The 24,198-nt window shown below is 36.5% G+C and overlaps 1 protein-coding gene across 5 annotated transcripts in view; it reads left to right on the top strand.

The window, feature by feature from the left end:
- The window catches only part of LOC118263127 (ras GTPase-activating protein raskol-like), a 156,869-nt gene that overhangs the window by 9,851 nt on the left and 122,820 nt on the right, over window positions 1–24,198 (top strand). For 2 of the 5 annotated variants that reach the window (XM_050697209.1, XM_050697207.1), the window contains exons 1-2: window positions 16,572–16,738; window positions 21,951–22,897. The exons of 2 other annotated variants lie outside the window; for them this stretch is intronic. In XM_050697209.1, the coding sequence (XP_050553166.1) occupies window positions 22,072–22,897 (826 nt within the window). In that variant the 5' untranslated portion in view covers window positions 16,572–16,738; window positions 21,951–22,071. Of the gene's footprint in view, window positions 1–16,571; window positions 16,916–21,950; window positions 22,898–24,198 lie in introns of those variants that run through there. One more of the 5 variants, XM_050697208.1, reaches the window with a different exon arrangement.

Below are 24,198 nucleotides of genomic sequence, written 5' to 3'. Positions count from 1 at the left end.
TAATAATCTGATTATAATCCTATGGCTATCAGGTCACGATGGATATCGCAGATTATAATCACTAGCATTGCGAAGTAATATCGTCTTTATGCAAATGATACTATCGTCATCTTGCTTTTTACTGCTACATGTAAGGTGAAGATTTTTATCACGACATATGCTCATTTGTTAATCAATATTTTGAGCAGAAACTGCTGAACGATATAAGGAGAAGCTAATTAGAATATTGTGGAGTATGTAATATCGATTGGGTGGACAACGATAACAATATGGCAGTTCCGTCCTGTTCGACGAGTAATACATTCTCAGCGTGACGAGAAAAGCTCCGTTATTTTAATACTGACTTGGATAGAGACCGGGCACGTGCCGCGCCTGCGAATGACATTCGGTAGAAAGTAAACTCTCGCATTAACGTAGGCACATCGGCCAGGCCCGATGAGCCACGCTCCTCGAGGCTACTTGGCTACTGTTCTCCTTACAGTACTCCAAGCGTCCGTCACCAACCAGAGACCATTGTTTTGTTCTACAGAGTGACATCTATATCTCGTGAAATTCTACCACTTTCTACATTACGACTCTCGAAAAATAAAACAAACCGTTTCGTATCTTTTTTCGTCTGTTTGATGTATTTTCACACAGTTTGCGACACAATTAAATAATGATCATACCGTTTTGCTAATTACCCGGCTTTGTTTGTGTTAGAAAGTTGTTAATATTGTGCCAACTTCCAAATTCTCATGCGTGTCATTGCATTTTAAATTTTATGCGGTTTTAATTGTTGTGCTGTTGCTAAAGAACTATATAATTATACAATTAGTTTGTAACAGTTTTCCCCGAAACTTGGTAATTTCGTGGGTCGGTGTGGGGTGAGTGGTAACAATCTAATGAATGTTCTGGTGTAGGGGTCTTTTCGAATCGCTGGGTAATTACTATCCGCCCCTGGGCGACATTTCGAAGGACCCTCTAGAGTTTTGGGTATAAATCACTGCTAACGCGGCTTAGCCGATCACGCTATCGGGATTGCAACTAAATTGATTCTCCTTAGCGATACTGATGAAGTTACTGTTTGGAACGGAGCCAGTGAAGAAAGTTACTACAGATTAACAAATAGATTTATTTGAAGTGAGTAATTTTCATGTTTTTTGTTTTAAATGATTTCTTCGTAAACCTTGATTTTGAAAACGATTATCAAGTATGGTATGGTATGTAAATGTGTGACAAATTGTTATCTGTACTTACTTAAGTAGTATCGGTGTGAAATGTTGATTGTTTAAAGTTAGTGTTACGGGGCGTGTCGGGTTGGTGAGTGTGGCTCATGTTTGGGCACGCCAAAAGGACAGTTCATCTGTGTCCACACCCGCGTTGCATCACCAACGAACACAAGTGTTGCGCAAACCGGCAATTCCTGGTATACCTCGTCAAGCTGTGTAAACACAACTCTACTATCGACTTTTCTAATCCTCATTTGTTTAAAATACCTAGGTACCTGTTAACAAGGCGTTTCAAACAAATATGTAGCTATAGGTATAAGTGTAATAATTAATGCATATTTCGTTGCTTTACTGTCAAAAGGTGATCAAATTCTTAGTATAATGCTGCTATAGTAAATTGACTGAATATAATCCAAATTCATTCTACAATAGAGAATTCAATAGTATTTTTGCTATCACTGTGAAATAAACCCCAAATGCTCATGTTTCCAACTAAAGCTAGATACTAGGAAGTCTACTATAGCTTACAGCAGTAAAATAAATAATTATGTCAAGTTCCTACAACTAGTTACTATAAAAGGTTCATTAAACTCACGTGAACAAACAACACGTGCTTGCTTTGTTAATAAATCAAAATATAAAGCTAGTTACACATCAAAATAAATACATTCTGCTACCGTTCTGCTTTTACAAACAATGTAGGAAATGTAACCTATGTGTCATAAGCTTAACTTTTCTTTTTAATGTTTGTTTCATCCTGGTGTTGGAATTATTTTTCCAATCGTTGAAGCATGATGTCAGGTTTAATTAATTGCTTGTAAAAGTTTATACTAACTTTAGTTTGTTGATGCAAAACTGTAGTATATATTTCACTCGTTAGTTTTCCTGCCACTCTTTTTTATTTGATTGATTGACAGTTTGACACAAACCTGCCTATTTAACTATTTTGCTTTACTTTCAAAAGCATTGGGATAAACCGTGCCATTATTGTAAAAGATATCTTTATTTTTTGTAACCTGTCTTTATTTTTTAGCAATTTTAATCTGAAAAGACCACGATCCGAAACTGAAACGGGTGGACGTTTTCCTCGTCGCATTGTTGAAAGCCGCGGGGCATCAAGTTCGCGCGTCGCTGAGACGGTAACTCGAGCATAAATAGAACGCCATTAAGAAAATAGAACACAGAAAACTATGATTTCAGCCACGCTAATGATAAAGACAAGGGAATTACTGGCCTATCATTCAATTAGAGGAATAGAGAGGTCATGGAGTATCCTCCCACGGTCATGCTTATCAACAGAACTGGACCGGGGTCGGCGGCCAGCCAACCAGCCACGTTAATGTGACTGCAACCCGATTCTAATTGTAATTTTACGTGTCAACTCCACATTTTGTTAATCTTACGCATGTTATCGCGGCGTAAATTGTTTTAATCAGTACCGTAGACTACTCCGTTTTGAAAGTCCTCTACGCTTAACCAAGGAAGTGCGTAGTACCTGTCTAATTTGAAGATTATATCTACAAATTATTTCTACATCGAGCAAAAAATGAATTATTAAACATTTAAGGCCACAAAATTATTGAGATTTATTAAACGAAGTCAAATTTTATGCTCTAAAGTTATTGCTTACTAAAATGTTATGCAATAATAAATAAAATGGCTTCGCTTTTTTTTCGCATAATTTCGAAATTATGTAAATTAAATAGAACTCTGCAATAATAATGGCAATAAAACGTATCTATTTTTAAATGTATCAGTATTATATGTTAATGAGGTGCGTATTAAAATTAGGAGTTGCATTAAATTAAATATGTATCCATATACATAAAGTCGTTGGCCATAATTTATGTTGGCGTTGATAGTACCTAAATATTCAGACAGGACATAGTTTTTAAAGGCAGGTTGCGGATCTAAACAGGTAATCAAAGAATAGCTAATTTAATTTCTTAGTCACAGAACGGCACTTGGCCTCGTCTTTGTGATGAAAGTCCCCAGTGTTTCATGTGGGATTAATGACATTAACTATTGGCGGAAATTGGGTGCACTTACAAAGGGTTCACTTATATTCACCCCTTTTGTAAATTATATCATACTAGTGGCATTATGTAAGGGTAATTTACATAGAGCAGTATCACGTCATATCATAGACGTACACAAACGAAACATGTTTATAAAAGTTGTCGTGAAAACGCAGCTATGTAACCGGGAGTAGAGTAGCAGCCGTGCCGGGTCTTAGTATATTTTTACTTTCACACTTTCAATCACGATAAGGCGTGCGACAAGTTTTATTTCTTCGTCCGCCGTCGAAACTGAATGTTTTTCGTGCCAACGATTTCGTAAACTGCAGTTTTGTTAAGAATTTTTATGTTTGGTTCGCGTTGCTAAAGTATTTATCTGCCCTTGCTCGCACGTGGATGCCGCTAAGAAAACTTTCGTAAACAAGTAAGGTATGTTACGCAAGTTTGCGAAGAAAGTTCGTATGTGTGCGTAGCCAGTAGAGTAAAAAATGTGTTGGTCTAGTCAATGTACATAGACATGTATGCCTAGATGTTGTTAGTTAGTTCCATCTGTTTATGCAACTTTCTAAGTAGGTACCTACACAATTGTAAGCACAATGTATTTACATTATTTACAGTTTTGCATCAAGGAAAAGGAATTTTAGAAGTGAAAATCTTGTGGCTGTCTCTTAACAGCTGAATAGTATCTCCAAATCAAGCTAATACTCAGCGTCCTTGGACGGACGGGACAAAAACAGGAATATGTTTTTCCATATTATAATAGATTAACATTAACAAACAAACATTTGATTGACATACGAGATGGCGTTGGCTGCGCTAAGCTCGCTACATTGCATTTGGTTATCAGTCATGTTTTTGGGTTCCTGGCGAGGCTTGAAACTAGTCTAGTAGCTAACAGTTATTTGATTAAACCATACAACTCAACTAATAATTTAACATAGTCGTACTAGGATATTCAAATTATATCAAGTACGTCTACAGCAGTCTCGCTATAGACACTATACAGTAACCGAATAGGTTTCCAATTTCCATTTAATCCTAAGAGATATATTTCAAAGCTCACTACGGTAATCAATACCGAAGAATTCGCCAGTTGATCAATGCAACGTGACTTCGTGACACCACGACGGATATCGAATTACATTCACACTTATTTTTATACCAATATTCTGTCAACTATACTTTTGGTCATGATTTATTTCCAAAACAAGATGTTTTTGCTCCGGTCGCTCTTTGTAAAAACAGGATTCTAACTGTTGTCTAACATACAGGTTTGATAGATACGTAATATGTAAGTAAGTAAAATCTCCCTATACTCCTCACTTCGGAGAAAGACTAGGTTTATAAATAAATTCAAGCTGATATTTTACATGATTAAAACATATTTTCAGGCGATAATTAACCTTTTTCAAAAACGTGATATAAAATTACCCAGCAGCGCAAAAATCTGTATAAAAAGTAATTATGTAACAATGTTACGAAGTCTTACTTTCATAATTTAATTACACCCGTACCAGATCTGCGAGATAATATTGATTGTAAATGTTATGCTTGTATTACTATGTAATTAATTTATAATTATTGTAATCAAGTCTTTGTGCCAGTTCTGTAATTAGTTATAAATAATTTTAATGTTATATGCTCCCTGTTTCCGATTGATTTATGATTGGTTTTCTTTTAATATTTCTTGCAAAGACCAATTTGTCCAGTTACGTTGTTGGTAATAAGAGATATTATAGATTCCCTGAACGCACTCCGACACATCGAAACTACATTGTTGTGATGTTTCTTGTTGGGTTGGCTTCTACTGTACTTTGGCTTACGAGATTTGTAGTGACTAGATAGCCTACACAAACCTCAACATTTTTTGCAGTGAATTCGAAAGGTACAGTTTTCACTTTCAGCGATTCGATCAAAAAGAAAGACTATATGTTACAGTTAGTACAAAGTTAAATGTTTACTGGCCCACCTCCCACGACCTTACGTAAAGGTCTGTATAAGACATGGGGAGCCTAAGGCGAGGTGTCAAGATGTCTACACCACGATCCACGATCCAGTGTTATCTATTGTAAGTTTGTAACATGTTATTACAAGAAACCAATAATCTAAATGTCAAAGGTTGCGTTTGTAGGGCATTGACTTAAATGTTACGTAAGTGGGTTAAATATATGTTGCGTAATATTCTATAGCGTATTTATCAATCTTAACACACATAGTAATAATACAAATGAACCATTGTATGTAGCCAACAATATTGATAGGTACGGTGTATTGTATTTTTTTCTTTTTTGTTGTCTATCCATCCAATACTACTGCTAACTGCCAATTTCAATAATCTATCTATTTGTAGATTCGCTTACTAGAGATGGTATTTTGACATAAGCTCCATACAAAATGTGTTAAAATTGTATCTCTAGTAAGCAAATCTACAGATAGATAGGTTATTGAAACTGGCCATAAAAACAGAAAAATTAAATAAGAATATAATAAAAAAAGAAAATATTATCAACACCATCTGTGTAAAATCAATGCAAATTAAAACAATAACCCAACAATCTACCACCATCAATATTCAGTATTACTGTACGTTCATTTCACATTTCCGTTTTCAGGCCGCAATTCCGATAATTCCAACGACGCGGCTTGCAGATAATTAATGAATCGAAAATGGTGCTGCACACAATTCGAATTTCCATTTAATTTCAATATTAATAACCTTTGCTTTGTACACGCCTAGACAAATACACCTTTGTTGTTGTGGTGTAGGGAGAAATCAAAGAGGGCACTACGATCCATATTTTTACAGTTTATGTGTTTTTCATGTTCACCTGTAAGTAAATATGTCGATTACAGTAGTTTTAACGATCTGTTTATTGAGTTAGATTCGGTAAGTTTAGTTTAGTACGAAATTATTTATTATTTTACTTCTCCAAACAGGTGAAACAAATACAGTGTGCAAATGAATACTTTAAGTCCAATAGTTTATTGACCAGAGCGGATCAAATGTTGTTGGACGACTTCTGAGATACAGTTACTTATTAGACTCAGTTTTTATTTTTTACTAATAAATTCATACAAATCATTGTCAGACGGACATTTTACGTTTTTCACCGGCCAGTGAATATCTGTGGTGCGGTCAAGCGCGACCGTTGTTGCTAGAACAGTGTCGTGTTACTATGAGAACGCATCGTAATGATACAGCGCATCTCCATCTGCGTGGGAGGCTGGTCGCACTCCACTGATATTAATTTCACATTTATATCACAATTACACCGTTCTTCGGCACTTGTGACACGTCACAATAGTGAACGTAATTCCCATTCATAGAGCGTTTAATTTCGGAGTGCGATGTAGAAATGTTTAAAGGTTTCGTGACATGGGTTCATAATCATAGTATTGTAGTATTTCGTGGGCGAATATGTTAAGTACTGACCTTATCAATGTAATTATGTAGCGTTAACTACTACGTAATGTGCGTGTTGATCTAGTTCATATTTGTGTATATTAAGTACTTCATTCGCGCACGTTTTCAGTTTGTTCAGTTTTTGTAGTTTCACGACAACTTAGCGCGTAATTCTACCCGCCTGCATGCATGTAGCATTCGAAAATGATTAGGCGAAGTTTAACGGGATTTCATTGTTATTATTGTCACGCCATACGCCAGGTCGCCATGGCAAAAGGAATTGGAACAACGACGTGACCAAAGCGCGGGGAAAACCTAACTCTAACGTTATCCATTCTGATTTTAATCTTTTAATATTTTATTGACTTAAAAGCTAGATTTATAGACTCATTGTGTCAGCTTTATTACAGATTTTTTGCGCTGCATAGCATGACATCATCCTTCTCTGAATATTTTAGACGTCATTAAAACCCTCCTCAGGGCTTTTTGCAATGCGTCACAAGGGACGCCCTTGCATAAATCCCAGACAACATGCCTCTTTCGCTAGTCGCCCTCCGACCCTCTGCGGCGCATTGTGCACGGGGGGCAGCGACCGTCATGTAGGAAGCTCTCCCTCGTCGCCATGACAACGCCACTTCCCGCGAATATTGACAGACGCCGAAGTAGACAGTGAAACAACCCTCGCCCGCCATGCAATGTTACACGCGTTCACGCGTGTCTGCCTCCAATGATATATTTTTGCAAGAATTAACTTCCCCACGTGATGACGTGCTCATTACTGATAAGGTGTCTGCCATTGTGTCAGCCACAGTCCGCAATGGGGGGTTTATTGCTGCTATTTAAAGTGTTAATGCGTCTGCCATATTCGTAAACACAATTTTAGTAGGGTTATAATATTACTTTGAATGCTTAACAGTTATTTGTTTTGGGTTAACTCAGTATAACAGATTAGATTGGTGTCTACCAATCACATTAATCTGGTTTGTCCGAGAGACTTGATCTTGTAGAATTATGATGATCAAGAGAAAGGAAAGGCTGCGTTTTATTGCGGAACTCTAAACTTGAAATATGCTTCGTGTCGAGGGTTTCGGGTTATTTCCTGATTACGTATTTTTGTTGCATTTATAAGGATTGCGTATTAAATATAAGACCTACATCTCATTTAGTGTTTGCTTGCATATTTATAAGACCTAAATCTCATTTACAGTGCTTCAACACTCATTCACTAACAAGACTGCAATGTACACAAAGTGAATGTATGTAAATCGACGTGAGTTGTATGTTTGTTACTACAATGAAAAGCGTATTAACGCACTTTGCGTTATAAATTCTTGGAGGCAACGCACAATTTAATGATATGCAATAGAAATCCATTAATTCATTCAACATCTGCGCACGCTGACATTTACTTTGCATTGATTTTAGAATCAGTATTCATGGTCTGACAAATTGACATTAGCTTTTTTTTTGTAAAAACATAAACAAGTTAGACGAGGGGTTGTCGACCTTGCCGTATTGATTTCGCAATAACTTCACAATGAAATAGATTGAGCAATAACATGTTATGAACCTGGTAAATGTGCGATTTATAAGCGAAGTGTTGAATACAACAATATTGTGTCGTGGTCGTACTGGTCGTCCCACTGAGCCCTTGACACGGATATTGAAATGCAACTCAAAGTCAGTGGACTGGATTGTAAATAAACCGCTGCGTCAGCGATGACCACTCAATATGGATACGACGACTGGATCCGCGAACTGCCTCGCATATTTAACCAACCACTCGAATGAATAGAGAGTAAACCAGTTTACGGATGTGTTTCATTTTCATCTAATTTTAAAAGGATAGCGTTCCCGTTGCTTTTAAATTTTCGTTCGTAGCGAGCCGCTACGCCGCGGCTACGAGTCTCTATTCACAGGATGAAAAATTAAGGCATAAACACGTACGCGTACAACACACACAATAGATGGTTCATACGTTTTCAAATTCATGATTTCGCTCCGTTACGTATTTAATAAATAAATGGTTGGTTTGTTTGCGGTCTCTATGTATAATGCACTTGATCGACCAAGCGCGGTATGCGCTTATTGATAATATTTGGTCGACCCTGCTTTTATTGATCTTCATTCATTGCTTGTACGTAGGCATTAGTTCAGTAAATATAGGACGCGACCTACTACGACTTTTCAATTTTAATAATCTTGATAAGTTTGCGAACAATACGGCGATATGATGGAATGGATTCAATTATTGTTTCTGTGGAATAATGTGACTTTGTTTAACACACTCTATTACTGTAATCGGAATTGAATACTGTATAATGTATATACATAGATACATATTACATATGTACCAATTTATTCTACCTACATATTAACAGGTAACAAGTACCGTTAGTATCATATACTACCTATACAATACCATCGTAACTGGGGACATATTATGTAATTAGTTACTGACATAATAATGTTAAGATGCCTAGTGACATCCAAATCGAGTAAGTAATTTTAGTAACATGTCACCAATTCTCTCGTAAGTCCTGAAACTTTTGGTATCTCAAACATAAATAGTGTTTGGCTTGCTTTGAATCATGGCGCTCTGTATGTCTGGATATGTGAGCTTAATCTGCGTCGTTCCGGTTAATCGCCGAGTGCACAGTGTCCATCCTAGCGTGTAACGTAATTTCTCTCTACGGCCCGGAGGGATTGCCTCCCCACTCCCTCTCACTTCCCGCTACATACACCAGTATTATAAAATGAATGAAAATTCAAATTTTATGTAATAAAATCGTAATGGTAGCTTTCTTTTATAAGAAGGGTGGTTCCTTCTTAGCTTGCTGACATTTTCTTTGTTGAAAGGTTGCTTATAATGAAGTTGTAACATAAAGGTACCTATTGTATTATCGGTAAGACCTTCATGATTTTGTAATGGGTTATATTTAGTCTCTGTACGGTGACAAGAACCTGTATGCGTTGCCGTTTTCCTGGTAATTGCATGCTAATACTTGCTTCGAGAGTTTGTATGAGTTGCTTTACTAGAATATTGTGCAATTAGTTTGTTTAATTTAACCTCTAAACGTAAAAATTACAAAAAAGACGTTTAGGTGCAAATATTTTGCAAGAACCTTGTGCTTTATTCCTCTTTAATTTTTAATTAGTTGTATGACGATATTGTTGCAAATAAAATAACCCGTGCATCGACACTGCGTTCCAATTATGTTTTTAATAAATCGGTGTACTAATTTCTTTGATATATTTATATGACGAACAAACAGGAAGAAAGTTGCTATTGTTATCGTCAATCACGTTTGTATTAATAAACAAAATTTAGCGGAGCGAACAACTAACCCGCTAGTCTGTTAGCGAATTATAATTAAACCTGCCATCAATATTATTAACTGTGACTTGCAGTTTGCGCAATTTCATTAACATTATGTATTGATTGAAATGCTCCAATACCAGCCCAACCCGTTGTGTTTTTGTGGAACATACATATCGGAAAATGGCCACCGTCCCAAATAGCAAAAGCGCTTTGTAACGCAATCTGCTGAATAGTCTTGCATTCGACTTCCGTGTGGAACGCTAAAAATAAAAATATATGAGGCAAACTGTAATAAATGCGCCAGTGGATAGCATAATAATATAATGGACAATAAACATCTTGAATATAATGCTTACGTTTATGGTTTACAACTCGTTAACGTTACTGTTAATTAATTACCTATGTTATGTGTTGTTATATAGTGTCTATTTTACATTAGGTATATAACACACGTTGTTCTTTTTTTTTTGTTTAATAAGTCTACGTAGTGTGAATGGATATGGGTGTTGATAGAGTGTTTAATAAGAAGTCCAATTGAAATTAGCAGTATTTTTAATCCAAAAAGAGTTTTGAAATAAATTATCCGTATTTTTCAAATGAAACAATTCCAACAAAGATATGAAATATAAAACAAAAAAAAAGGATTGATTTAAATCAATTCGACGGTGAGCAAAAGCTTCATCGACATAATGACGGTACCTGCTAATTTATTCATAAATATTCATAAACTCCTCTGCCTTTATATTTTTATACGAACCTCGTGTTTGGTACCGTACCGCGAATGTCGAAACGTCCGCCCGGGGTCATCAAAGGCTGCTTCACACTAATTTGAATAGAGACACTATTTATGTATTCAAAACAGTTTATTGCGTGACGCCCACAAAGGATGCATGCATAGTCTCCTGTTATTGTTCATCCGTTATATGAAGGACAATTTGTCGACTGTCAATAGAATAATAGCGGCTGTCGATACGAGCTCCATCAATTCGTATCAATCTCAATAAATACTAATCAGCTCTAAAATCTTAGAGCTTTCGAACACGTGTGTGTAACGTTCTCGCATCGTGTTATCGACATGTGTAGTTGTGTCTACCGAACAACGTAGCCAATGTTGAACGCTCAATATTTTCCAAGAATAATGACCTAACTATTCAATGAGCATTACGCAGATCAATGAACAAAGAGCGTGCAAAAATCGCAAGTACTGGCTGCTTCCAAAAACGGTTGATGTGCAAATAAAGTAACGGGACTGTAGAGAATGCTGGCCATGCTAGGCGTACGGGGAGTCTGGTGTTTGTGTCGGGCTTGGATGGGTGAGGAAGGACGCGGCGTGTCCTGCCGCTGCGATACCCAGCCGGACGTGTGGTGCTGCGCTAACAGTGACCTCATCGTAACGGTTGCGCATACTAACCGCGGCCAATGAGCATGTTTTGACTTTAAGCTAAGCCACCTGTTATTTCGACTCTTACATGCATACTTGTATGACACATAACTCGTGATCTGTTACTTATACGTGCTCAGTAAGTCAGTCAGTGCCCGTGTAAGTCTCGCGAATGATATCTGTTAATGGAAGAGTCTTGTAGCGTAAGATTAAGCTGCGTGTACAGTCGTTAAGCTGCAGGATCGTGAATACCTTGTTTACCTCAATATAACATGACTTCAAGACTTTAAACCTTCCTTAAAGTAAATTATTGTTTGTGAAGAAAAATCTCAGCAAAATATTATAATAAATTATGTTTTCAGTTTACAGTCTTTAGTGGTGGGTATAGGTATACATAATTGTGTTTTATAGGTATCTATCGAAAAAGGTATAAATATAAATATTGAGATAGTATAAAAGTAGTTATAATAAAACGTGGCTGCTGATCACTTTGTTATTAAACTAGATGAAAGTAAAAGATGATGATGACTAAGGTTCGATCTTATTATTTATATAGCATAAGATAGGCCAATACAATATGCTGTCCAAAGTATGTGTATAGTGTAAGTTAATTTTGACGTAATGTGCTCTTGACACACAACTTGTAGGTAACAGTCATATTTACTGAGTCACCAGCCATTTACCTGAAGGTCAATAACATTATTATGAAGGAGATGCATAAAGTTTTATTAATGATGACTAAATACTTAATTTCGAGTCAAAACATGTTTAGTGTTTACATCCTAAATGTCTGTGCTAATCCATATCGTGATGTCAAAATATCTCAAAGATATCCAATGTCTGTTGTAGGTATTTATATAAACATGAAATTTTCTATTTTTGTGGTTTTCAAAGCTATTTTTTTTATATAGTACAATTCTTTATAACGTAAAACTCAGTTAATCGGAAACACTCTATTATGTTATAATTTTAAACAGGTTACTTTTGTCAATGTGTGTAAGACTATAAAAAACATTTCGGATTTTGTTTATGATAGATTTAAAAAAAATCGATAGTTAATTTTCTCTTAAGTTTTGCATTATTACAACAAAACTTGTTGCAGCGCCATCTAGGATTGAGTAGTTACACTATTTGAAAGACAAACTCAAGAGCTGCTGTTATGTTTACAAAAGAGCAAACTAGATGGCGTGGCTTACAACCGTAGATTCTACTCGATAACAGATGGCGCTGGTAAGCGAATTTATACTTATAAATTGATATTATTTCGGCTTATAAAATTATTACGTGTACTTACATGCCATTAAAATATTTTTTTATTTATCAATTTGTATGTCTAGATTTTTTAGATATAACTCAAATTTGCTGTGACTTGCTTTTGTTAAAACGTCTTTCAAGGAATTATGTTTTCCGTTTGATGACTTGTGCAACTGAATACGTTTTGCGTTGTATTTTGGAGTCTGCAAAGTCTGGTATCTAGTTCCCAACTTATTTCAAAATAAGTGAATGAATATTCCAATTTTATTTCAGTTCAAATTTCTTGGTGATTATTTCAATCAAAATGCTGTTCCATCACTAATCAAAACAGAACAGTGATATTTTAAAATGATGCCCATAAAAGCTCGTGTTTGATATAAACATTAAACACGTACCATACAAAAAATAGGGTCAATCTCTCTAACTAAACATAACGTGCTTACCACATGTATTCATGTAATTATTTCAAAACGCGAACAAGAAGCATCATAGATCGCTAATGTACATACGGTCATTGACACCGTCATTATTTGATTTCTAAAGTACTTATGTACTTATTCAGTTCCCGTGGGTGTTATTGTTCCTACTAATTGGTGCAAGATTGAGGAACTGCGTGTTATAATGCTATTCACACCGCATCGCCCACGTATCATTTGTGTTTGTATGACGTGAAATATTCTCCGATTTCATCCTTAGATAGCGGAGATCCTAAAATATTGGCGCTACGAAGGCGAGCCAGTCAATGAAATTCGATGAATGCATTCGTTTTGTAGTGAGAATTGCAGGCGATCTGGTGTTGCAGTTCCCGTAAATGGATATGGAATGACGTGTCGTCTATTATGCCGATGAAGTGATACTACCTTCTTCAGTTACCATTATTACATTTACTTATGTTAGCCGTAACTTTTTTTTTGCTTTGATAATTTGCCCATCAATGGCGTTAGGCCATCAGCCATCACTTACAGAGGACTTTTTAATGAAATTCTTCTAGATAGAGGAAATAGGATAGGCGTTGATAGCATATTCCATATTCGATGTGTATTAACCCGATCTAGAAATCTTCATTCTTTGCTTTCTTTGCATTATTCATATTTTATGTAATTAGTGCCACGACAATCTCTATTATAATAGGTTCTTGTAGTAATTGACGATGATCGAAAACCATTTTTGCATATCAGCAGGCTGGTCGTAAATCCACAGTTAGGTCTTGTTATGTTCGCATTTGTGACACATCGTGAATAACGTGTTAAGTTTACGCGTTACAACCTCATTGGTGCCATACGACGACACTGGCCGCTAGCCACTACACACGCGTGATATGATTTCTTGATGGATAGAAAATAGTGATGTATTGAAAATGGGTTTGCAAACGATGTAAAGTAGCAATGTGTATTCGTTGCAGTAACTTCGAATAAATAATGCTTGGTTTGGAGCCAACTTCAGTAATGGTCAAGCTAGGACATTTACCTGCCAGAGTTAGAATTTAGATACGGTTTGTATGGAGTTTATATCAAAAATATATCTTTATTAGAATCTACCGATAGGTTATTCTGTACTAGTGTTTCGATCACTTTAAACGTAAAGCAAACCCATATTAAAAGGTACAGATAGGACCCAAATCTTGAATAGTGCGAAAAAGTATTAGTTGTGTGTCGATAATAACTACAATATATCGACTTTTAAGATTAATCTGAGAGACCAATCGTCGTCTTACTTATCGATTGGTTACTATTAACCTTTTTTGTTTGACTTTGAATGATTTCATATGAACTTTGCCAGTAGATTGACTCATAGAGCTTAAAAATGGGAATGACTCCTTTTAAGTAGTGAGTGATGCATGTGTCTACGACACTATCTGTTGGCGTCATGTTTTTAATGTCTTGTCCTATATTTACTTCTACAATATTGTGGCCATCTTACAATTTCAAATTAAATGAATTAACGTATTAGTAACGTCGCTTCCAACCGGCCTTTCTCGAAGTCATTGGGGGAGGCCTATGTTCAGCAGTGGACGTCTAATGGCTCATATGATGATGATGAACGTATCAATATAGACCAAAATAAACCCACGTCTATAATTTTTTTAATAAAAAAAGGTAAATTGTGTCGAATGGGCTTTGGTCCTTGTTATCACGTTTAAATTCTAAACAGTGGGGTGACGGTCAGAATATAAAATGTCCAGCAACTATTTACTTAGGTGACCTACTGTAAACTTCAATATTGACGGAGCAATAACGAGTAACCATCTGCTATGGAGATGTCGGCAAACAATCGCTTCCCGTGTGAAAGATAGATACACCGTGATCCGTGATCTGTGATCGTTTACTAAACAAGATCATTTCATTACTGTGTAAATAGGGTTTACAGATTCTAATAAGAGTATTAGAAATGTTAATGTAAAAGATTAATCTTTGCCAATATTTTAATGCGAAAGTGAGTCTGTTTGTAGATTACAATCAAATTATCAAATCATATCGTAAAGAAAAAAAATGGACTATGGATGTAGCTAGAACGAATGAAGTGGATATGGACTATTTTTTCTTTAGTTATTGTTGGTGAAGCTGACAACTTATAAACATAAATATATCTGTCTTATTGAATGATCGCAAGTAAGTGATTTCGGATTGGACACTCTAGTTGAGCAGGGTACTTATTATTAGGTTTATGGCATAGCATAGCAATGAAATTTTTTTATCTATTTTATTGGACTCAACAAATTATCCGATGATAACTTAGTCTTACGTATATCTTTTTCTCTATTTGGTCAAAGCAATAAAATTGCTTTGATTTGAAAGTTGTTGAGTAAGATATCTGAAAGAGATGCACCTGCCCAAAAGTATGTTACGACCATGTTTCCATAATTAATTTTATACAAACGTTAATTCTGCAAGTGCTATGATCAAAGTGAAAGGCTACGCTAAATCCGTAGTGGTGTGCCCTTCTGAGTAATGACGGGATTTAGTGACCATTAATCCTATCAGTTCCATGGCCACCCTTACTGACTGGGGCAGTCTAAATTAACTGCAATTAATTTTACGTGTTGTCGATTTCTTTAAAAGTAAGCTGTAGAGAGCTGTTGCTATGTCACGATATCGCGTTGCGGTTGTGGAGTCACATTTGCATGTATCCTAATTATTGTAATGATTTCAAAAACACTTATGCAAATTGCACCGAATGAATGTCAACGAAATAATGTGTAATTGTGCAATTAGTAAATATAGAGTATGTGGCGTCGCACAATATCGTGTCAGTAATCGTTGCGGACCATAATGGCCGAAGATAAGGGACCTTTGACTTTTCAATTAAGCTCTATTAAGCAACACAATACAATTTCCTTGCACAACGGCTATAAACGCTCAGTGTGAAATTGCTTACACACTGCATGTTCATTTGTTTGTACTATTTTTATCTCGGCTTAACAGGCATCGGCTGTTGTCTCTCGTCGTTGGATCCCAGCGCGGTTAAATGCAAATAATCAGAAGTGAACCGGTCCACCGCTCGAAATCCACGATAAAGTAACGCTTATGTGCCAACTAGCATTACGATGCCATATTAAAAAAACTTTTTGACGCCCTAATAGACGATATTGTGGGATTGTAGCAACCCCTGTAATATTTGAACAGAATAAAAATACCATGTATCTGCCTTCTATTGTAAATCTCTGGATTATAAAAATGGTGTAATGATGTAATGCCCCCGTGTGCTCCCTAGTCAATTGTGAATCTAGTCGCGCAAACTAGTTTTAGAGTGTTGACAAGCCCGCGCTATGGATAGGTGCGTTCAATTGAAATCCTTTGTTACGTGTTTAATAGTTGACATGAATTCATGAATATCAAATGGGATTTGTTTGTGACTTGGAATTGGTGTCCCTCACGAGTGGTAACGGTTCGTGCGTGGCCGGCGCGGGCGACCAGCTGCGAACAGATGAGCGGCTCTGTGGACGAGCGCCGAGCGCCGAGCGCCCTCCGCGCAGCCGCAGCGCGCACCAGTCGGTGCGAGCGCGATCAGCCACGCGCACCTCTGTGCCGCGCGTCAACTTCGAAACGAATTATATCGAAACATTCGAATCAAACGGCCTCTGTCCATTGTCGACTCACTATTGTCAAGTGACAGCCTTACGTCCAGTGTCAAGTTCAGTGTTTGCGTTCGGTACGAGTTTTCTAGCTTTTTAACTGTTTATGTTTACTACTGTCGGTGTTTTATTTATGTGTCATTCATTGGATTTACCTCAACTGAAAGTTTTTGAAGAACAAGTTTTGTACACTGCATGCGCTGGATTAAACAATTGTTTACATTCTTCATGTATTGACTTTGACATGTGTTAAGGTACCTATGTATATTTATTTATTCCGTTAGTGTCGTTATGTTTAATTCTAGCGTTTGTTGTATTAGAGTAATTATTGAAGTTAGTTCTATGAACCGTATGAGACTTAACCTGCAGTTAGACGTGACATTGAGGAAAAAGTTTTCCCGCGAAGTGTTTACTCACTGCTATGAGAACTAACCGTTGGTATACCTAGTTAATTCTGGAAAAGTATTGGAATATAGTTTATTATGGAATTTGATTCAGGTACTTTCCTTGTTTATGTATAAGGAAACTTATGAATGGTTAGCTTATCAGAGCCCATTTAAACTCTTTACCAAGAAATGTGTCTCAATTTAAAATATACCTTCACAAGTACTTATTATATTGTATTTTCTCAATACAACAATTTACCTCTGTCAGCAATGACATCGATAATATTAACTCGATTTTTCTAACGCTCGACTAACGTTGGCTACGAAAGCTCCCTACGTTGCTACGATAACGCGAGGGGCGATACTTTTATATTACGGGGTAATAATATCAATATTAGTTGCCAGGCGATACCAACCGTAAACCTGGTTTAATATCCCCATTAGTGGACGACTCTCACCTGTGTTTACCATACATCCAGCGACCTCGGCCGCGCGTCATCGTCAAATCTCTCGGGAGCTTTCCCCAAAGGGGGTCGTCGCTACATTCTGTCTAGCTAGACCGACTTTCCTAACGAACATTTAGAAAATCGAATGCAAAATTTAATATTTATATCATTAGAATGTTTCGCGAATATCCATAAAATAGAAAGTGAATTTAGTAGCCGATTAAATATTTATATTTATTTACTAATTAATTGTGATTTAGAAAATTTGGTCTCGTTGCCTCATTATTTCGTTTAGCAAATGCTGATGCACTAATCAAAATGGATTGGAGTTTTTAATATCTTCATCATTTGTCTTGTTTTTTATTTACATTTTAGTGACAGCACTGTAGCTACCAGTTACTTTGCCTTCGGCATTTTACTGTATTCGTTAGAGCAGTAACATTCCGTCACATAGCAAGTCATATAGATGTCTATTGTGAAGCAGGCCTTTTAGCATAAATGAACTTGTCTGCGGTTAGGTTACTTGATGGTCTACAAAACAACACAAAGCCTCAGCACTTGGAATAAATAGCTCACTTGCCATATAAAGTTTACTATTTCACTATTATCTACTACCATTAGCGCTCAAGTACAGGAATATGGCTATTTTATGAGTTTACTACACCCACTAAACCCACTTGCTTTGTTTTTAGATACAATAAAATCGTAAATAAATAGTACCTAAGCATTTACAAAGCTTCTTGAATTATATTTGTGGACGTCTTCCGACTGTCGATGATAATGTTGATGAATAAGTATTTATTAATAAAAAGTTCATAAACAACACTCTTTCTTGTGTTTACGTTTACAATCAGTTTAAACGTGTACATTCGCATCTTTACGCAAAATGTTATGGAATTTTTCAAAAACATTTTTAAATTATAATGTAATGGAATTGTAAGTAGAGGCAGATTATTGCAATCAAATAAAGTATCTATTGCATGTCATTATGGTTTAAACTAAAGTTGATACGGAATTGTGAATTTTAGCACTTTTTTAACACATGTTCGTTTATGTGTTTATCGGTTCTTCAAAGTAACTGTTAGAAAACTAAGTCACGAATGGACCCCACTTGAGCATTTGCGAACAAGCTTATGCAATTATCGTTACATTTCACATAGCCATATCACATTAAAAAGTGTATAGATTTTCCACTTTTTACTTCAAATTACATCATAAAAGTTAACAGTAGTTATGTTTACGAGTTGTAAATACTTTCCTTAAGTTACAACTTGTATTAGGTATATATTTAATAGAGTATTGCAAAATATCCATATAAGCTAAGTTTTATAAATTACTAATATAAGATACACATCTCATGAGCTATAAACGTGTATAGTTTTCTCTGTAATTCTAACAAAATATCTATTTTACGATCTGTTTCTCTACAACACTATTATAATAAAATTCATTATTAGCTTTTTACCGACTTACATTTATAGACGTACCGTACTCACACAGGTACCTTTGCTTTCAGAGCATAAAGCGTATTCATATTATGAAATAGTTTATTCTATATTATTCACTGCAGGGTGATTTATTTAATGATAGATGTAGAGCATTTCCTATTGGTATCCGACGCGTGCGCAGGTATACGAGTAAAATGGTTGGTTATTTTCGTTCATTGACCGTGGTTAACTGATGTTTTTGTCGCCCACCACATCGAGCCTCGAGAATTGTAGCACGTGCCTACGAGCCTACGACCGCTATGCGCCTGCGCAGCTCGAATTACAACAAAATCTTTTCTAACATGTAAAATACATGTAAATAACACCTGTAGAATTTAAATATAAATAATTCGCACTCTAGTTAATTACACATTAAATAATTAACAACCCGTGAAGTGTTCCTATTTGTATTCTTTAAATTCTGTAATTAAAATCAGCTGTCAAGTAAAAGTAATTTATCTTAGCAACGAGATAAATGTACAGATAGTACGTAATTAGTGTTTTAATGTTGTTAATAGTTTTATTTTAGTTTGCTAAAATAGATCTTAATTTTAGTGTCGTAAGAATAAAATTTGTGAATGACGATCGAATTGTCTCTTATTATTGATCTGACAAAAACTAGTGTGGGCTAGGACCCAATCATTCCAAACCCTAATTTAAAATCATAACAATCATGACGTAACATAACACCTGTTGTATTCAGAGGCGTAAGTAATTATTATGATATGATGATAATTATATGACAAAATTGTCAGTATTACGACGTTTATACTACGAAAACGTTTACACGACGAAACAGTTGTGTATGTAAGTTATAAAGATGTCGTCGTAGACACTATTATACGACGATTGTATAAAAAAGTTGTAATAACGTCTATATGACATTATAATACGACCAAAAATGTATATGACTATTCGGTCAGATAAGGCACCAGTACACGTCGAAGAGTTATAAAAACTACTGTAAAATAACTTTAATACGACTCAAAGTCATATAAATGTTTGATTATATAACAAAAATGTTTGCTGGGTGTCTCTTATTATTGATCTGACAAAAACTAGTGTGGGCTAGGACCCAATCATTCCAAACCCTAATTTAAAATCATAACAATCATGACGTAACATAACACCTGTTGTTTAAGGCGTAAGTAGTCATTATGATAGATAAGAAGTGTCTACCTTCTACATATTTCGTGATTTCTTTGCTAAACTGGTATTCGTGGACATTTTTTCCTCTGATGTTTACAGCATTAGTGGTCACGACATCCCATCTCTTATTACTAAGCCGCTATAACAATTTTCAAGGTACTTACAAAATAATTGCGTTTCCTAAGCACGACTCAGCAGCAGCAGCCGTTGACCCTTTATTCACTTACTGCCGTTTTGTTTAATGGGTGAAAAGTGTGAAATTGGTTGCTAGTTTCAAAACATTTTTATAGTTCCCCCATTAGGAACGTAAGCTTGGCTTTAGTAGACGTTTAATATACTTTGATGATGCACAACAAATCTTATTGATAGTTTTATTTTTAACATTGATCAAAAGTAAAAATTGTAGCGTTTATTGTAAGATTTCGCCAAGGGGGGTAAATATTAGTAGACTTAAAACCTCATCTGTTGAAAATTTAAGGTTCTTATAGTCACCATACAAAACATAAGCTTGACTACAGTGACGCTTGATTAAATAATAATGCCCTAACAAATGACAATTAATTTGAACTAAGGGACCAATTGATCCCGCTAGTAGGTTATACGGGCCAGTCGCTCACTCCTTTATTTTGTTTCGTAGGAGAGTTACCACAAATACATCTTGGTCAAATAAGAACAAACGTACTTCAATATTACAATTGCATTACTGTTCAAGACTGAATCTGTAACTGTTGTTCGTTGGGATACGTACAGGGGATCTACATTAAATGTTTTACTAGGTTTATTAGAGGCTGAGCTTTCTGTTATACCAGCTACTTTAAGTCAAATCAAATCTAATTCATTAAATATGCAGAACAATTTGACCAAGATCCAGCGCAAGGAATTCAACGTAAGAAAGGAAATGAAACCGGTCAAAAGTATCAAACTAGTCACGGAACGAGGCAACTTGTAAAATGATTCATCTTTATTAGAACATAGAAACTCATTTCGGACGTAATTATATCAATTACATTAGCCGCGTAAGAGTAAAATAATTTAGTAAGAGTTTCGTAACGGACGCGAGTCCAAATAATTCGAATGTAACGGGTCCGTCGATACGATACCGTAAAGCACTGGACCTGTTATCATGTCTACAACTAGTTTCAAATACATCCGGCAACTTTAATATAAACCTCTTTGTATAAATTACCTATATTAATGTACTCTAGTTAGTATTACGAATCGAAGAAATAAAATATCAGGAGAGACAGAAACACTCTTTGCTATCTTACGACGATTGATATCGGTTAGGTTATTTATAGGATCAATGGATGTTATTTCATATGGATATTTCTTAACAGTTATTGTAACGTTATCAGAGTTCCTGAGACATGTAGTGTGCATGCTATGTGCATATGTTCATTGTTTGGTTTTATTACGCGCAGCTTTCTGACCCACATCGCAGCCGTTCTATTTGAAGTTGTTTCACCCATTAACGACGGCGACGCTTTTTCGATTAGTATGTTTGCTCACTAAAATTAATCAGTCAGACATTATTTTATGGCTCATATCGTGTAACATCACTATTATAGTTAGTAAAACTTATGGCATGGCAATGGCAGGGAGAAATAAAATGTTATAATGCCATCGATATGAACTTTAGGCGATGCAAGTTTTTCATATCTCATACGGTTTCACTGATTAATTTGTTTAAAATTACATTAAATACTTAAAGGTAACAAAATGACTCAAATTATATGGAGAATCGGTTCTTAGAACATTTCAGCGCATGTTTGTACAACTGTAAACACCGACAGTAGAAACTTACTCAGATATTTTTTCTAGGTTGAACAAAATTATATGTGACATAATGTGCTAAAGTCTGGTTAGTTACCAACGTGGTTGTGACCCTGGGATGAAAACAGTTCTTTTTTGTGTCGTTGTAAAGTGATGGTTGTCAACAGCAATGCCAGATTGGCGATACAACGTGCTCTCGACCAACGAGGCATTCATAGACACTGAAGGGGCGCCCATGTGTGACCCACTGGCCGCGAGCTACCCGCGCCGCGCCGACCGCAGCAGGCCGCACCACACCTGCCCCTACACCACCATATTCCTGGGTGGCCGCTCACATCATGCTCCCTATAGATTACCAGCTCTGCAGAGTGATTCCATTGATCCCTATGCAGATGTTTACTCTGTGGACCGGTCATCCAATCTCACCGACACCTCGAGTTTTGCACGATACGAGGATTGTCGCCCACACATCGATGAGATCTTGTCAGAATCCGAGGATCAAGCTTACGTTGACGGAAATTTGACAGAAAATTTAACACAAGTTCAAAAAGTGCCATACGGTTCGAGTGTGTTTTATCTGTCCGGAAAAACTGAAGCAGCACGGAAAGACGTAGTGCAAAGTAATGATGTCTTCCTCGTGGAAGAATCCGATTCGGATGCATTATCGTCGTGCACCTGTGACAGTTTTGAACGATGTGAGTTTGATTGTAGAGACTTTGAACCGTTCTCGGACACGTGTTGTTGCGATCCATTAAGTGACGGTGTGTGTAGTCGGAGTCCTAAGGATGTCGACTCCCCGGAACATTTCTGTGACCGAGTGGCGGAAGAGGATGGTGTATCTAATCGCAGTGATATGGACGGTTTGGATCTTGCGCTGTTTGAACCGGCGCAAACTGAGTCGGGTGAAGGCGAGGAAGCACCTGCACAAACGACTGCTGTATCCGCTTCGTCCACTCTGTGCGGAGTATTGTACGCTCTGCCCGACAGCTGCATTGGTAAGTGACGTGTAAACTAATTTATTCGCAGTTAAGCGCAAGCATCCCGGAACCGTTGTAGTGATAACGCTCAATTACAGTGATTAGGAGCACGGCGAATAGAGCAGCCGCGCTGTACCGCCGTGTGGTCTGCGTCAATCCGAATCGTATCGGATACGAACAACGGTGTGCGGGAAATTACTATCGCATCAATCACTGGCGGCATTGTCATACTTGTGTGACAACAGAGTCAGCAATCGGCGAGCTAGCATAATAGACCGTAAAGGTACTTATCATAACACACGCAACTTTACCTACATACCTTGCCAGTCATGTACTTGATCTTGATCGAATCACTGCGTTGTTTAAGACGGATATAAGGCTGTTGGTATTGTTATGCTTTCGTTACGTAGTACGTATATTTATTTACGGATCAGATGGTCAAAGAAGTAGTTAATAATTGCGATTTAAAGCTATCACGGATGTGCCACATAGACGTAGCGATAGAAAAAATCTGGAAACTGTTAGCGTTTGTTATGCGGAAGCTAGCGAAGCTTTTATATTGTACAAGTGCTACCTACAAATTGCGTACCGTTACTCGCAAGTTTCTAATTACCGGTAGCGATAGAGGGCGATTGTTGCCTCATGCAAATCCGATGGATACCGGAGCAGATAAGCGAAGATACAAAGATATACTCTGGCATGCAAACATATGTGTTTACCAAGTCAATGTTCTGTATTTTTTCCCGTTGAAAGTACTGACACACGATGGAGAAAACGTAACGGACCACTTAGAATATGGGTAAAAAACAGAATTCACGTGAAATACAGGATTTATTTTGGTTGTGCAATTCTAAAATGCCTTTAAAATTGCATGTTACTTTACTTTTAGTAACGAGAAGACAGAAGTTTACGACTTTATACAGCTCATAATAGTGATCGCACTCGGTTAGAGTAATTATTTCCTTGTGAACCAAAACTTATAATAGCTGTCGTTATGATCGAAACAGCACGTACCATTAAAATGCTCCAATGGATTTTTAATGGGCCCCAATTCAGTCGGACAGTCGAACAGGTAAAGCGACTAATTCTGGTTTTGCATTTATGTGACATTTTAGCTCCTTTTGTACACACTTCCTTGACAAAAATAGCCGTATTCGTTCCTTATTTTTATAAACCGATGCATGTCTGGTGTATGAGGTCAATAAAGTAATTTACATTTATTTGAAACCTCATAACAGAAAAAAAATGTGCGTCCACATCAGCGTCATAAAATATGAACTTTTTCAACTTACACAAAAAATGCTTAAAAAGTCTGTGGT

Source organism: Spodoptera frugiperda, chromosome 12 (genome assembly GCF_023101765.2).
Source record: "Spodoptera frugiperda isolate SF20-4 chromosome 12, AGI-APGP_CSIRO_Sfru_2.0, whole genome shotgun sequence".
In the NCBI taxonomy this organism is placed as follows: Eukaryota; Metazoa; Arthropoda; class Insecta; order Lepidoptera; family Noctuidae; genus Spodoptera; species Spodoptera frugiperda.
This window is presented reverse-complemented; position numbering and strand designations above follow the sequence as displayed.